This window comes from Labeo rohita, chromosome 21, assembly GCF_022985175.1.
Source record: "Labeo rohita strain BAU-BD-2019 chromosome 21, IGBB_LRoh.1.0, whole genome shotgun sequence".
NCBI classification, from domain to species: Eukaryota; Metazoa; Chordata; class Actinopteri; order Cypriniformes; family Cyprinidae; genus Labeo; species Labeo rohita.
The window spans coordinates 3,055,198-3,069,938 of NC_066889.1; the positions used below are offsets into that span (position 1 = coordinate 3,055,198).

General features: G+C 37.0%; 1 protein-coding gene across 1 annotated transcript in view; it reads right to left on the minus strand.

The window, feature by feature from the left end:
- The window catches only part of gabra3 (gamma-aminobutyric acid type A receptor subunit alpha3), a 162,494-nt gene that overhangs the window by 77,640 nt on the left and 70,113 nt on the right, over positions 1–14,741 (minus strand). The window contains exon 5 of the mRNA XM_051093186.1: positions 8,779–8,999. Coding sequence (XP_050949143.1) covers positions 8,779–8,999 — 221 coding nt within the window. The remainder of the gene's footprint in view (positions 1–8,778; positions 9,000–14,741) is intronic.

Below are 14,741 nucleotides of genomic sequence, written 5' to 3' on the forward strand. Positions count from 1 at the left end.
ATTCCTTTAACTCAAATCACGTCTACATGTTTATTTGGTGAACAGCTGTGTATTAAAACGGATAATGCAGCCTTCCATCAGTTGGTCTTTACAACAAAATAAACCCTTTGCGACTGGCTGATTGTACATTAACACTTGTATAATGTCTAATTTAAGTCTTCAGAAGGACTATATTAAGTTTTATGGACTTTTTTATGATACATGAATATTAAATAGCATACAGAAAACAATATGTGTTTGGAACAACATTAGAGTGAAGAAATGATGACAGTCAAAAATAATCAAGAAACATGTGAACACTTTAGCTGTAATTTTTAAAGGGGTCATCGGATGCCCATTTTCCACAAGTTGATATGATTCTTCAGGGTCTTAATGAAAAGTCTATAATATACTTTGGTTCTCAATGGTTGTGTAAAACAACATCCTTTTTACCTTGTCAGAATGAGCTCTGCCAAAAACATCCCATTATGAGGGATTGTTCCTTTAAATGCATGAGCTCTACTTGCCCTGCCCCCTCTTCTCTCTGCTGCTCGGAGAGATTGTTTACTTTAGCCACATTTAGCCATGAAACTTGCTAACTAGCATGTTATTAGGAAAGGTGATTGCAGAGATTCATAAAAAACCCTTATACTCACTTCTGCTGTAAGTGAAGCTGGATCATGAATGATTTGCGCGAACATAGATGGATATATGTAGATCGGGAGGCGCATTCCCTTCACAAACAAATGTAATCCACTGCATCTTCAGCGGCTCAAAAGTCAGGGGTAAATGACGACCACTATGGTCATTATTACATCCAGCAACACAACACATCAATCACTCAATCAAAGATATTCTTGTCTAACTTACATCCCTGCTCCGGCATCGAAACAATGGAGGTGGGACTGTTACAGCTGATCTGAGGTAAAACGCTCATGTCAATCAACTATCGTGGGAGCGGCCTCTGTGGGCGTGACGCCACACCAATAGGCATCTGAAAATGGCACAATTTAAAAAAGGGGATATTATTTTTACAGATTAATTAAAAACCACTGCATAGATTTTTATCATTATAGGGTAGATTTGTACATACACTGCCAACACACATTAATGTTCAAACAACATGTATAGGTGAAGTTTGCATCCGATGACCCCTTTAATAAATGTAAAGATTTGCAAGCTACAAGTTCATTAATAATGCGGTCTGCTACTGGAGATTTTTTTTTTTTTTTTTAAGAAAACATGGGTGGATCAAGAAGCGATCTGGCATCAGCCTCCCTTTACTTGGCAATGAATCCCTCCCCTCATTAATTTTCAGTATGGGGTCTGTACATGAGTGCCAAACACTCCATCAAACACTCTCACCTCTATCTCCCTTTGCCCCTTCAACTATTTAAATGGAAACTTAAATTAATAGTCACTCATCCAATTTTGAATGGATGTGGGGGTGACAGTGTACAGGCCACAGTATATAACGTATTACCAACCAGAAAAGTGGAAGGGAGGACCGCCACCTGTATTTCCTCACCTTGTCAGTTAAGCTTGCACCTGTAATGGATGGAGCTCTCTCATGCAGATCTTACAGCCCCACATGTCTGTTAAATACCAATGGCTCTGATACACTGGACAGATTGCCTTTTGGAAAGTGTTCTCTGCAGTGCTGCAGTATGTTTGTGTACTGTATGAGTTCCTCCTCCTTACCATCACTTCCCTTTGTTAAAGGCACAGCAGAGATAACCTGCATTTTGTTTCCTTGCAAAAGTAAATGGGTGAGTCTCACAAAGAAATATTAGAACTGTATCTAAGAACTGTACATTTCTGCTATATGGACATTACTTTGACACAGCTACAAATATGATGTTTCATAAAAAGCGCTATACAAACAGGGGTAAAAAGGGTCATATTTAATCCTGTAAAAAACTATGACTGTGTTCAAGTTTTTGATGATTTTGTTGCTTCAGTACTTCAGTACTCCTACCCTAAACCTGAGTGTTTTAACAAATGCAGCTGACACAAGAAAATTCATTTGCTGAAGCAACCATGCCATTTTACCTTGCTTCCACAAAATTTTGAGGTCTTTTATTTTATATGGAACATCTGAAAGCTCTGTATCTCAAGCTACCTAGCAAGTTTACATCAATATAAAATTCATACATATGCCGATCTACATTTATGCAAGTCTTGAAGTGTAAATGCAAACTAACAGACCTGTGTGAAATTTTTGCACAAGATTTTGTAAGAAAATTTTGCACTTTATAATTTTGTGTTCATTTAGTAAAAATCAGTAAGTAATCAGTAAGTCACAAGTAGTCAGTATCTACTGAAATTTGCTTTATTGTCATAAAAATAGTATTACAGTGTCCTACACAATAGCCTTCTATTTTTCTCTCTCTCTCTCTTTTTTTTTTTTTTTTAGACAAATACATCGCAGATTTGTTTGTTTATTTAAGTGAGTTATGACCTGGCCATATCTTGACAGTTTTATTCATTCATTCATTCTGAATGTTGCGATAAGCTGTGTTCTTAAAATGAGCTGAGGAGGACGGCTTATTCGGCTTCTGTTGTTACTCAGTGTTGCTGCCGCAGGTTCAGAAAAGACAGCATAGGCAACGAATGAGCAACTCAAGTTGTCTTTCAGCCCATGTTTAACCTTGGACAGCCATTCCATGTAAAATAACCATGTTCAATGGCATGTTGGAGGTCGGCACATCATCACAAGAGCAATGTTGGCCCCAGATTTAATGAGATTGTGGCACACTGTCTTTCTCAGAAAACAAACGACAATCAAACTGCTTGTTCTTTTTTGTGTCGTGGCATATTGATTTTCTTGCCACATATTTCCTGTTTCCTGTCCAAGAGAAGAGCTTACGGCTGCACATACTGCAATTAAACGAAAACATGTACAAATCTTTTTGATAGGCTGTTATGCCTAAGGGACTCCATCATTATCTACAACAATTACAACTACAGGGAAAAGAAAGAAAGAAAGAAAGAAAGAAAGAAAGAAAGAAAATGCTTGGGAGCTATTTTGTTGTTTAAGTTGTGCCGGGAGAAATGGATCTTTATAGGGCACCAAAATTATCAGAAACATCCACATTCATACCCTATTCAAAATACAAATTAATAACTTGACCCAACCTGCTGAACTGAAGACAGTGAACTATGCATGTACGCTTCACTGAAAGTGGCTTAATCTATCATTACCGATATAATTTACTTACAGGTGTCAAACAGTGCAGTTTTCCAAGTCAGAGTGGAATACGTTATGTAAAAATTATGACTTTTTAGAGAAGCAAACCTTTCCTTACATTATAAATGGACAGGAAAACAACAACAACAAAAGTATAAGACAGTACCAGACTGCAATGTGTTAACCAACTGATTCCAACTGATTCGAAGCCACGGAGCTCACTGGGTGGGAAGGAAGGTTATGCAGTTTTAGTACAAATTTAACAGTTTAATATCTATTTGATTCTCATTTACCATGCTCCACAGTAGTTTATGATCACTGAAACAGAATGCTCTGGGCCAAAACAGCTGCAAACCCCCATGTTTCAATTAACAACTCATTTATGGAATTAAAAGATTAAAGAGCACTGCTGGCATTCCGTGTTTTTAACTCTAAAGCAAACAGACATGCAACATTCCATTATCCCTCCAGGATCCTGGAACAGTCATAGTAATATAGTAATATGTGCTTTCCAAAGCCAGAGGAAAAGTATTTGATTTAAAGTGGTGCAAAGCTTTTTCAGCAGAGGTGAGATTTGTTTATTTTGCAGTCATTGGAGTAAATTTAAATAGCTGAATCACTGTAGAACTATTTCAGTGTGAAAAACTGCATCAAACAGGTACTAAACATGCTACGATAAAGCTGTGCTGTATTTAAATGGACTTCATTTTCTTGCAGTTTAAATACACCTGTTTAACCTCAGAAAGTAATATGCAAAAATAATTTGAATGAATCATGGTGATAAATTCTATAATTCCATGCCGCATCATTATTTTTTTTTTCTCCTCAGTTTTTCCCTGAGGTCCACTGACACTGTACCTTTAAGACTTTTATAAATAATCTCTGTTATGATTGGCTTATAAAGAATAAAGAAACTCTGCAAACACTTTACAGTAATGTTTCTTATTTCACCTTCAGTAATGCACAAACAATGAACAAAACAACTTACATTATTTAAGAATCTTTCTTAATGTTGATTAATAAAATGCACCTGTTCAGTGTTAGTCCTTGCATTAACTTAATACAGATCAGCACTGGATGTTTAGAAATGATTCAGCTTTGTCCTAGACCCATTTCAACATGACATATAATAGCCAAGGCACCTCTACTGTTTGCAAGAAAAGCTGTTGTGTTAGCATTTATTGTGACATGCTTTAATACAAGGTTAAATGAACAGCATACCTGATGAATTCACTGTTGTCATTTCGATTTCATGGTTCTTTTCACACCCTGGCCATCTGAAATATGTGAAAATAACTGCTGCCATTGGCTTCAGACAAAACACACACAGTGGAATCTAAAGCAGATACTTTTATTGTTTCTATATCTGCATGTAGTCAAAAAAAAAAAAAAAAAAATGGACAAAAAACACATAAAACCTTAGCAATGGCATTGCAACCACCCACAACTCCCACAAGAATTGTGGCAGAAACATTGGCAAGAACCACTTAAATTTAATTTGGAGAATGTCAGAATCTGTTTTTATTAATGGCTTTGTAAAGGTTTTTTTTTTTATTTTATTTTATTTATTTATTTATATAAATATTTATTTATTTATTTATTATAATTACTATTATTTTTTATATATATATATATCTTTTTTTTTTGTTTGTTTTTGTTTTTGTTTTTTTGTTTTTTCCAGTGAAACACATTGAATCTGAAACCACTGACATTCTCTGAGCGGCAAGCTTTTCCACATTTTCTACAGTATGACCCTGGACCGACTTTTCTTTAGTGCATGAAAACACATTGTAGACTGTGTGGGAAAAAAAAGGTGGGTTGACACTGACTTCACTTAAAAAGCCTATCACGACAAAGAGCCCAAAACAGACTTTCTGCTGTAAGGAGGCAATAAACCCTAATTAATAATTTAGTTTCTCTTTTCTCCTAACTCACCACAAAGACACAAACGAGGCTTTACAATGTGCTACACTAAACAGGACAAGATAAGACATTTTAAAAGCTGCATCAAAAAACTTCCATTTTTCAAACTATAACATTAGCAAGCGCTACACATGATGGTACAGTGTGCAGTGAAATGTTATGACAATGCGTAAGGGGCAAGAATGCTGTATTTATTATTTTTGTTACCACAAAATAATAAAGTGAAAAGGCTGGAAGTCCTGTACCTGAGTGTTACTTTTGACTCAAAAGGGCTAAAATAGGGGAAATCCTGTAGCTCAACCAGTCTCAAGGGCAAGGTCAGTGGTTCGATTCCCAGGGAACACATTCACTGACAGAACAGATAAACCTTGAATGCAATGCATGTTGCTTTGGATGAAAGTGTCTGCCAAACGCATTCTTTCTCACTCTTTGTTTCATAATTTCTTAGAAGCTAATTTACAAAAACAAAACAAAAAAAGTTTGAGAGATAACAACTTACTGATTGCCGAAAACAGCAATGTTAGAAAATGCCCAGTAATTGGCTGGGACATTTACATGCTATGTTCACTTCCAAAAGATAATCAGAGACAATTACAATGCCTTAAGATCGAACCAAATACTTTTTTTTTTTTTTTTTTTTTTTTTTTTGAAAATTAGCCTCTGTGAAATTCTGAAAAAGCATGCCAAACATTGCCAAATAAACCATGCACTTATACAATGCAATTATGTCCTTGCCCATAATGGTCCAGAAACATCATCATTCTTGTCCCTGGGAGCTCTAGCTAACAACTTTTCTGCAACACGCTATCCCCGGGGGCAAACGCAATGAGAGTGACAAGCCTTCATTAAAGCATCCAAATTCAAATGTTATTCTTAGCCTGGGGAGCACTGAAGCCATATTAAATGAATTCATATGAGACAGGGCAGAGAAGAGAACGGAGCAGCATCACCCTTCCATATCTAGTGTGTCACCACATAGGGTCTATTTCATGTGCCACCTTTATTATCGCCATAATCCCTGTGGACAAGCAATATTATAAATTGGAAAATGCTTAGATTCACAGTTCTGATTAAAGCTTATGTATAGTGCAATTCAAATGCCTGGAATGACAAACTGGAGATGAATAAGTGACTAAATTCATTTTTGCTGAGCTGATTTAACACCTTCTCTGAGTAAAAAAAGCGCTAATAGAAAACAGTGTATTAACTTATGATGAGAAAATAATCTTTAAATCACCAGAAATCGCCATTTTTGACACATACTATGTCTTGCGTGGTTAAAATGCAATGTATCCAGACTATTGCGTATGATGAATTACCAAGTGTTACCGTGCTACGTTATTGGCTCCCCGGCAAGTGAAGTCTCTTACTTCAGGGTAAAAGGACTTCATGAATATTTTTAAGCCATGTACATAAATGTGAGTTCATGTATGTTTAATGCATGAGGCGTGTTACCGTTAAACTCTGAACACAGCAGAGTCAGCAAGAACTTCTCTATTTTAATCGATTGCACGTAGTTTCGTAGAGTCTAGCATAGATCTGGGAATCTTTTCAAGCATATAGCAGTTTCTGCAGCGCTTCAAGAATCTCCATTCTTCATACTTTCAAGAGAAAGCTTTTTCATTTTATGTTATGGGAAACCTCAAGGTTATGGTGGTCGGATAAATTAGTGGTAATATGATGATGTAGTATCCTTTTCCTGTAGGTTGATGGCCATTTATTACATTCGGGATGAGGTTAAAGATTTGAAAAGATAAAACCCGTCCTAGCTCAGAGATACAGATGACCAATCTCTCATAGTGACTGTGCATGAGCAGCCCAGGTGCTGTGTCAAAATGGCTGGTGGAATTGGCCTACTCTGTCTCTGGCAGCTGAACACATTGCTCTGGACAGCTCCTGGCCAAGCTAGTCACAATTCAATTCCCTGACTCATTCATCAAGCACTTGGGGTGCTTGGGTCACAGGCTAGGCCAGCTCCCCATCGCCCCGTTAATCCGGAGTCCTCCATTGATAAGAAGGCATTATTCTACCTCTTCCAGCTTACCTGAAAGGGCTGGAGAAATCAGGCAGAATTTGTTTCCAGTTTGACAACCTGCTGTCCAGCTGAATTCAAAATCGCTCCAAAAACAAGATTCAAGAAGCCAGGTAAGAGAATACTTGTATAATGCATAAGTTCACCATTTGGTTGTGTAGTTTGCAGGTGAGTGGTGTGATGAAACTAGATCGCTCTCATTATAATCAACTATGCTGTCGAAAGTGTGAGCACCCAAAGTCACCTCTGGTTTGCATTGTAGACTGGATGCAGAAACTATGCGAAACATTAAATGGAGTTCTATCATGACAACTCTCAGAAGATTTTAGCATGGTAATGGATATGACAATGTTAATGTATTTGGTCTTTGCGGAATAGATCTGCTATGCTGCCGAATTGCTGCTACTGTTGGTTATTGATGTTGTTGTAGATTGTTGTTGTAGGAAATTGCTACTGCCAGTACATACACTGATATGGTGCTGTGAGTATTTAAGACAAACTGCTGCTGCACAAATAGCATATATATACATAGCTGCAATTGTAATTTACCATAGAAATATTGTTTTTTAATGTTTATGACTGTTATAGCACCAGCTGTGGTCCAATCTCTTTTGAACTTTGCATGCTATCACCTGTCGTGAGTTTTCCTTTAGGCTTTATAGGATTTTGGGTATATTTGGACAGGACCCTTTTCTAAACAACCCTATTATAGCTTCCCAAATTGTAAATTCAACATTTTTTTTTTTTTTTTGATAATTATTAACCTAGAGATACCAGAAATTGTACTGCAGTGTTTTTTTTCCAGATTGAGCGAAAAAACTAGTTTTTCGTATTTTTAAAAACAGTATTTTTTAAAAGTGTTTATTATAAAGTTGTTGTTGTTGTTTTTTTCTTTTTTTACATCTTCTTAATCATTTAACAAACAATTTGATTGACAGCAATGGTTCTACAGTCAAAGTTGTCCGGAACGATGAGTTCTATCATATAATATGAATATTGTGTGTATGAGCGGAAAAAACACGCAATGTACAATTGTTTTCACCTTTGAAAAATGCGATATCACCCCCCCGCCCAGTGGCTGATTTATTTCAAATTTCTCACAGACCTTTGGGGCCTTAAGTCAAACAGGCCCACAGAGTTTTGTTCCGATCGGCCTCCGTTAACCTTGTCTAATAGGTACCATGTTATTACAAGATACACAAATGTCCTTATAGACACTTGTGGCACTTTGGCCAAAGAGAGTGCGCAGTGGTTTTTAATGCTGATAGGACAAACGGTTGCGTGACATTGTCAGCATTGTGAGTAATACAATCCTTCCAAGTTTCAAGCCTCTATAACTTATGGTTTGGTCTGCACGATCAGTTTTATGTGGAGATTGCTGATCTTTGGCCATTCTAACAATTACAATAGCAATTACAATAACAATAACTGCTAAGTAAATGCTAACCTGCCACTGAAATATAAAGCAGCCTGATCATTGTCTGTGTATGCAACATAAACCAATCAACAAGCTTGTGCCAGGTAATTTAATGCTGTAAAAGTCATCAGTTTGCATAAAGAACCCATCAGCCATCTAGAGATTCATGACAGAACTTGGCATTTGTTCAACATGCATCAAGGCCTTAACAGAGATTACCAGGAGTTGAAGTCTTACCTCATCGTGTAGAGAAGAGTTCCGTTGTCTACCAGTCGCAGGAGCTTATTAGGTGTAGTCATATTGTGGGCTACTGACTTCTTCCCATTGTGGAAAAAAGTATCAGGAGTCCAGATCTTGCTGGCGAGCAAGTTGTTAAGTGGAAGGACCTGCATGGGCCCATCAAACTTCAGCCTCTCATCCCGCCAACTCTGCCGGAAGAACACGTCAATCGTGTATTCCTAGAGGAGAAAAAAAAGAATTAGTCAAGACTTTCTGACAGCTCTTTTTAAACTTTACTTCACCCCCAAGTTTCCCTGTTCCTCTGATCTAATGTCCTCTTAGTGCAAAAGCCTGTGCTGGCATGTGAAGCTCTTTTCCAATCTCAGCAAATGACTCGAGAACAGGAAAATGATTCTGACTGTTTGCTCAGACTTCACATTTTACAGATTTTCCTGTTCGGCTGGCCTTGATTGGTCGAGATGCTTTTCTCGGTTGTACACTTCAATAATTCATCGCACTTTAAGGAGAGATGCAGCCTTGTTGGTGTGAGATCCTTAAGGCTCCTTCAAAAGTTCAAACTCGAATGATTGCGTTTTCACAGCTGTCGCTGGAGGGATAAAACAAGCTTTTTCCGAGAGTTATCTCTCTGACCATATTGCTAACATGGAACAGCGGACACTGTCCTCGGTGAACCTCTGCTGAGTTGGGAATAGGAATCGTCTCAGCGTCTTCTCCAGTGATGAGTATCGCTCATGTTTTAAGGCTTCCATTATTGATGAGGCAATCCTCTACAGGTTCTTTATGGGAACAAACATCAAAAGACATCTTATCTGTTTACATTTAATAAGTCATCTAATGCCATGAATAAAAATAGTGGCAAAAAGTGCTTTAGGAGTTAAAAATGAATGTTGGAATCTTTAGAGCGCCACATTAATCACTGAGTAGGATCTGTAAGTGAATCTTGTAACTGAGTACGTGACAGCAAACAATTACAGGACATGTCTCTTTCTTTTGTTTTATGTTCTGCATTGCAGCCGAGAACTATGAGCTTTTTGTCACGCTTCACAAGGTCCAATTTGCTGGAAAGATATTTGGGAAGCAACAGACGGAAATCTATGTTGTTCAGTCAATCAGAAATGTCAAGAAGCTCCTGCACAAAGGAAGAAAACAAGTCAGATAAAACCACTCATTACAAATGCCTTCCAGCCTTCACTAGAAGGTTTTGCCACGATGGCAGGAAATCATATCGGCTGCTCCTCAGTAAATGACGGGTTGGGTTTTCAGCATTAAAACGTGTATGCTTGTCATGCGCATGCCGGTGTGCATCATTTATTTACCAAGCTCCAGACTTCAATCTAAAGTTGTTTCAGATTAAAATTCTGCGGGTACTTCAGTTCCCAAGAAGTAGTCTGTGCACCCATGAGAAGTAAAAGCTGACACCAAATGACATCTACATCAGAAAGCACAGGAAAGAGTTCAAGAAGGGGTTTTTACAATCAAATTCAATGCTCACAAAACCGGAGGAAATAAAATGAATACCATTTAATACCCGAATAAACCCACACAATCTCAAAATGCATCATGTATCACCGATTGTTTTTCGTCACTAAGACAGGCTGGGACACACATTCGACAAGGCCTTGGAACTTAACGCTGCTTATCAGCAAAACAGGGAGTGGAGCTGGAGCGGACTGATTACAGACTGCTTTGAGTGAGGACGGGAAATTACTGTTGCCTCACTCCACTACACTCACACATACTTTGCTCAGAGTCTCTTTAACTCGGCAGAGTAAATCTACAGTAGCTTAATCGCCTTCTGTCTTTGCATCCTCAAATTTAAGACCTCTTCATATTGTTGATATAATCACTTTTTTTTTTTTTTAACTATTAAGACTTTTTTACTTACTGTTTAAGGGAGAATAGGAAGTGTTTGTTATGAAAGCTCATTTCTGCCACTGAATTTAAAAAAAGAAAAATAAGGAAAAGGTCATTTCGACTTTTTATCTCACAGTTCTGACTTTTCACGCAATTGCCAGCTTACATTTTGCAATTTTTTAACTCGCAACTATGAGTTAAAAAGAAAGAAAGAAGTTATCTCTTATTAAGCCAAAATTGCGAGATATAAACTTGCATATTAGTCATATCAGTCTTTTTTCCCCCTCAGAACTGGACTTTATAATTCTCAATTGGGAGTTTATATCACACAATTCTATGGAAAAAAAAAAAGTCTGAATTCTGAGGGGGGAAAAAGTCAGAATTGTGAGAAACAAACACTTTGTGTGAAAAAAGTCAAAATTGTGAGATACAATCACATTTGCGAGGAAAAAGTGTTTTGTTTTTATCTCGCAATACTGACTTTTTCCTCACAATTGCAAGTTTATATCCCACTTTTCTGACTTTATAACTCACAATTGTGAGTTTATATCTCGCAATTCTGACATTGTAACTTGCAATTGTGAGTTTATATCATACAATTCTAAGAAAAAAAGTCAGAATTGCGAGATGTAAACTGATCCGATCAGATACAGATGCGTTGTCCTGTTCTTAAGAAATAACTGACTGTGTTTACATTAATTTCACATCTTAAAAGCATTTCAAGATGCAAGTGCATTTATCCGCTTACAAAGAGTTGCACACAGCTGCAGAAGTGAGTTTCATGTTTCAAATTTACATTTTCAGAATTCAGATTCGTTGAAGATAAAATTGCAATGCATCTGAGAATTTTTTTTTTCTCCCACCCCTAAAAATATCAGACAGGATATTTAATGTAATGTAAAATGTACAGGTTGTTCTGTAAATTCATTTACTTTTTTTCTCCCCCAAAATTATTCTCCAACCAGAGCTGCCAGTTTTATTTTGTACAAACCACAGTTTGAAATATGATGACTTATTCAGAGTTAAAGCAGAAACACCATAGTGGGGTCACTGTTTCATTAATATTATAATTATAATTAATATTATAATTTCTGACTGAACTGGATGCACATTTTAATTTTTCTACAGGCCAATTTAGTGGAATCACTAAGTAGTGTGTAGTGTAATGAAGTGCAGTGCAGTGTAGTGTGTGTGGATAAATATTCAAGGGAAAAAAACCTGGTAAGTGATATCTGCATAATACATTATGCTTAATACTGCATACAGGGTTATCCACCAAAGACAAAGACTTCTCAACAAAACATGGACAAAAAATAAACAAATGCAATATTGCACAACTTAAAGACTGCAAAGTCCTTTTGCTATAAGCCCATCAAAAATGGCACTTTGATAAATGATGTAGTACACCGCTATTTCTGCTGTTGTTTTTTTCCCCTAATTTGCATATATTTTATAATAATAATATTTGTTCACAGCGAGTACCTACAATACTGATGTTACCCTGTGTGTAGATGAGTCAGCACTAACTTGATTTCATAAAGTGACAAATAAATACAGCACAACTGCTTCAAGGCAGACTGGAACGGGACAAAAAACAGAAGCTTACTGTTAATGAGGATCATTATGACAAGATGTTGGTAAAGAACAGGCATGTGATCAGAATGTGATCAGACAAGCATGGATGTTCCTACATGAGGGTCATTTGCTTGAAGGTTTTTCAGCGAGCTGTACAGGGAGCTGTTGTTTTGGTCAGATAAAGGACAAACACGTGTCATAGAGATAAAACACTAGATGTTACTGCACATGACCCGGTGCGTATATTCTGTAATCACAGCTGTGCTGATATACTCTGGGCCATAGCTACGAGTGTGATATTGTGTTTATGCAACACAAGTGCGTGGACCTGCTTCCTTCCACCACAGATTCAAATCGCAAGTTGACAGTTCAATAGATAAACCCAAGCCTCTGTTACTAATTCAAAATGTCACTTTAGAACTTAAAATGAAGGAATACTGAATTGCTTCATTGAAGTTAAACACTTATTGCATTATTTAGAGTATTATGAGAGAAAGATTCACTGAGCGAGTGTGATTACCTGCATCTGATACAGCATTCATTCTTCAGCTCAATCTCATATTCAGAATAAAACATTAGTTTGAATGTCAGCTGACGAAAGAGATATCTTTATTGTACTGTCCTTTTATCTGTTTCCCATGAGAGCACTGGTCAATGCATGTGTTGGTTGTGTTTTACAAGGTGTTGTTCAGAGTAAAAAATAATGTCTTTGTTTACAGCCTTGTTTCGGTCCCTTTCAAAATTAAAGTCTTTGCTGCTTATTCATTTATAAAGGCAGTATCTTGTCGCCATCTAATTACATACAAATGTATCTAAAATCACCATCACTAAAAGACTGTTTCTCAATACCCAATACTATTGCTAAATACTATGATTATTTATATAAAATAATATTTGTTGAACAATAATATTGAATAAACAACAAATAAGCAATTTAATCAAAAGTACAAAGGCAGCACTCTTATAAAGCCCTCAGCTAAAATCATATGCTCTGGGGCAAATAATAGATTAATGAGACCAAAGGCTGTCTGTTAGATTTACCCAAAATATCCCATGTTTATCCACTAAAGAGACATCAGAGCCATAAAACCAAAATGGGCTCTACCAACAACATTCATTTTAGTCAGCTAAATTTTCTGCTCCAGCTAACTTGGCATTTCAAAAAAAAAAAAAAAAGCACATGGCAAAAACTCTTGCAATGAATTACAAGGCCCATTAGGGTGAGCACACAGTATGTACAGTGGCTGGGAATCAGTAGTAATATCAAGAATAACGTTACAGAGTGCAAACACTGTCAGACTAACTGTCTGGCACCATGCAAAGGTCTCTAATGAGAAGTGAACTGCCTGCGAGACTGTCACAGCACTCAGCTTTAATTACCTGATTGTAATGCAGTACTATTCCAGATACCTAGAAATCGCACATCTGTCAGACTCTGTTAGCAGAAGAGTAATTGGGAAGCTGAAATACATGTCTTAACATGCCCAGTACTCCAGAGCAGCTCCAGTGTTCTAGTAGCTCCCACTAGTGATGGGTCATTTATGAGCAATTACATGATAATCACGTTGACCGCATTCCCTCAAAGGCTTTTTTTTTTTAAATAATGAAATTAAAATGCAGACGGTGATTATAATAATGGTCCAGCATTCTCATGAGTTGACATAGGACAAGTGATTTGGAAAATGAATGTATGGATATAATGAGAATTATTATAGACCTTTTTCCTGAGTAAACGATGAGCGCCGCCATTACGAATTCTAACTTCTGATTGGATGCTCTTCTGTTCCAGTCTCCATAGGAACTCATTCAAATAGCGGCCGTTTTTAATGTAGCAAACGTTGGCAGCTTTGTGTCATCTACACACTTATTAAACTTTGAGGAGTGAGGCACTGACATTGCAAGGTGATGGCGCTATGGAGCCATGTGCTTTTAAAAAAACATTTGAATAGGTTTAACATTAGATAATCAGCTTGGAGTATAAGCTTATTTAACTAAAAAACACTAGAGACCTGAAATGCAAAGCATCCTTCCAGTTAAGAGTCACGTGTGACTTCAGCTTTCAGGAAAAACGTCTATATAATGAAATAAGTATAGAATTATTACTTAAAGAAACATAAACCATTTGTTCAACTTCAGAGTCATTAATCTTTCGTTCCTTTTTATCATGTGACATGCACAATCCATCACTGGTTAATGTCAGATGTATAAACAAAGATTTTAGAAAAGATGGCACAAGCTGAATGCCATACATGTACAGTTTTCATATTATATCCATGTATACGAGAAGTTGAGAGTTCCATTGCTATAATGTCCAACAAATACAATGTCCAGGTTCGTCTGTCCGTTGTGTGAGGAGGACTCCAACGGTTGACTAGCATTTTTTTTCTTTTTGCCACTGTGAGAGCAGATAACAGTTTATATGTCATTTAGTGCTGCCCCTCAGAAGCTACAGAAGATACTTGCATGTTTTTACCCTGATCCTCAAATTCAAAAGGTTTTCACCTCCCGGCTCTTAATGCATTGTGTTTCCT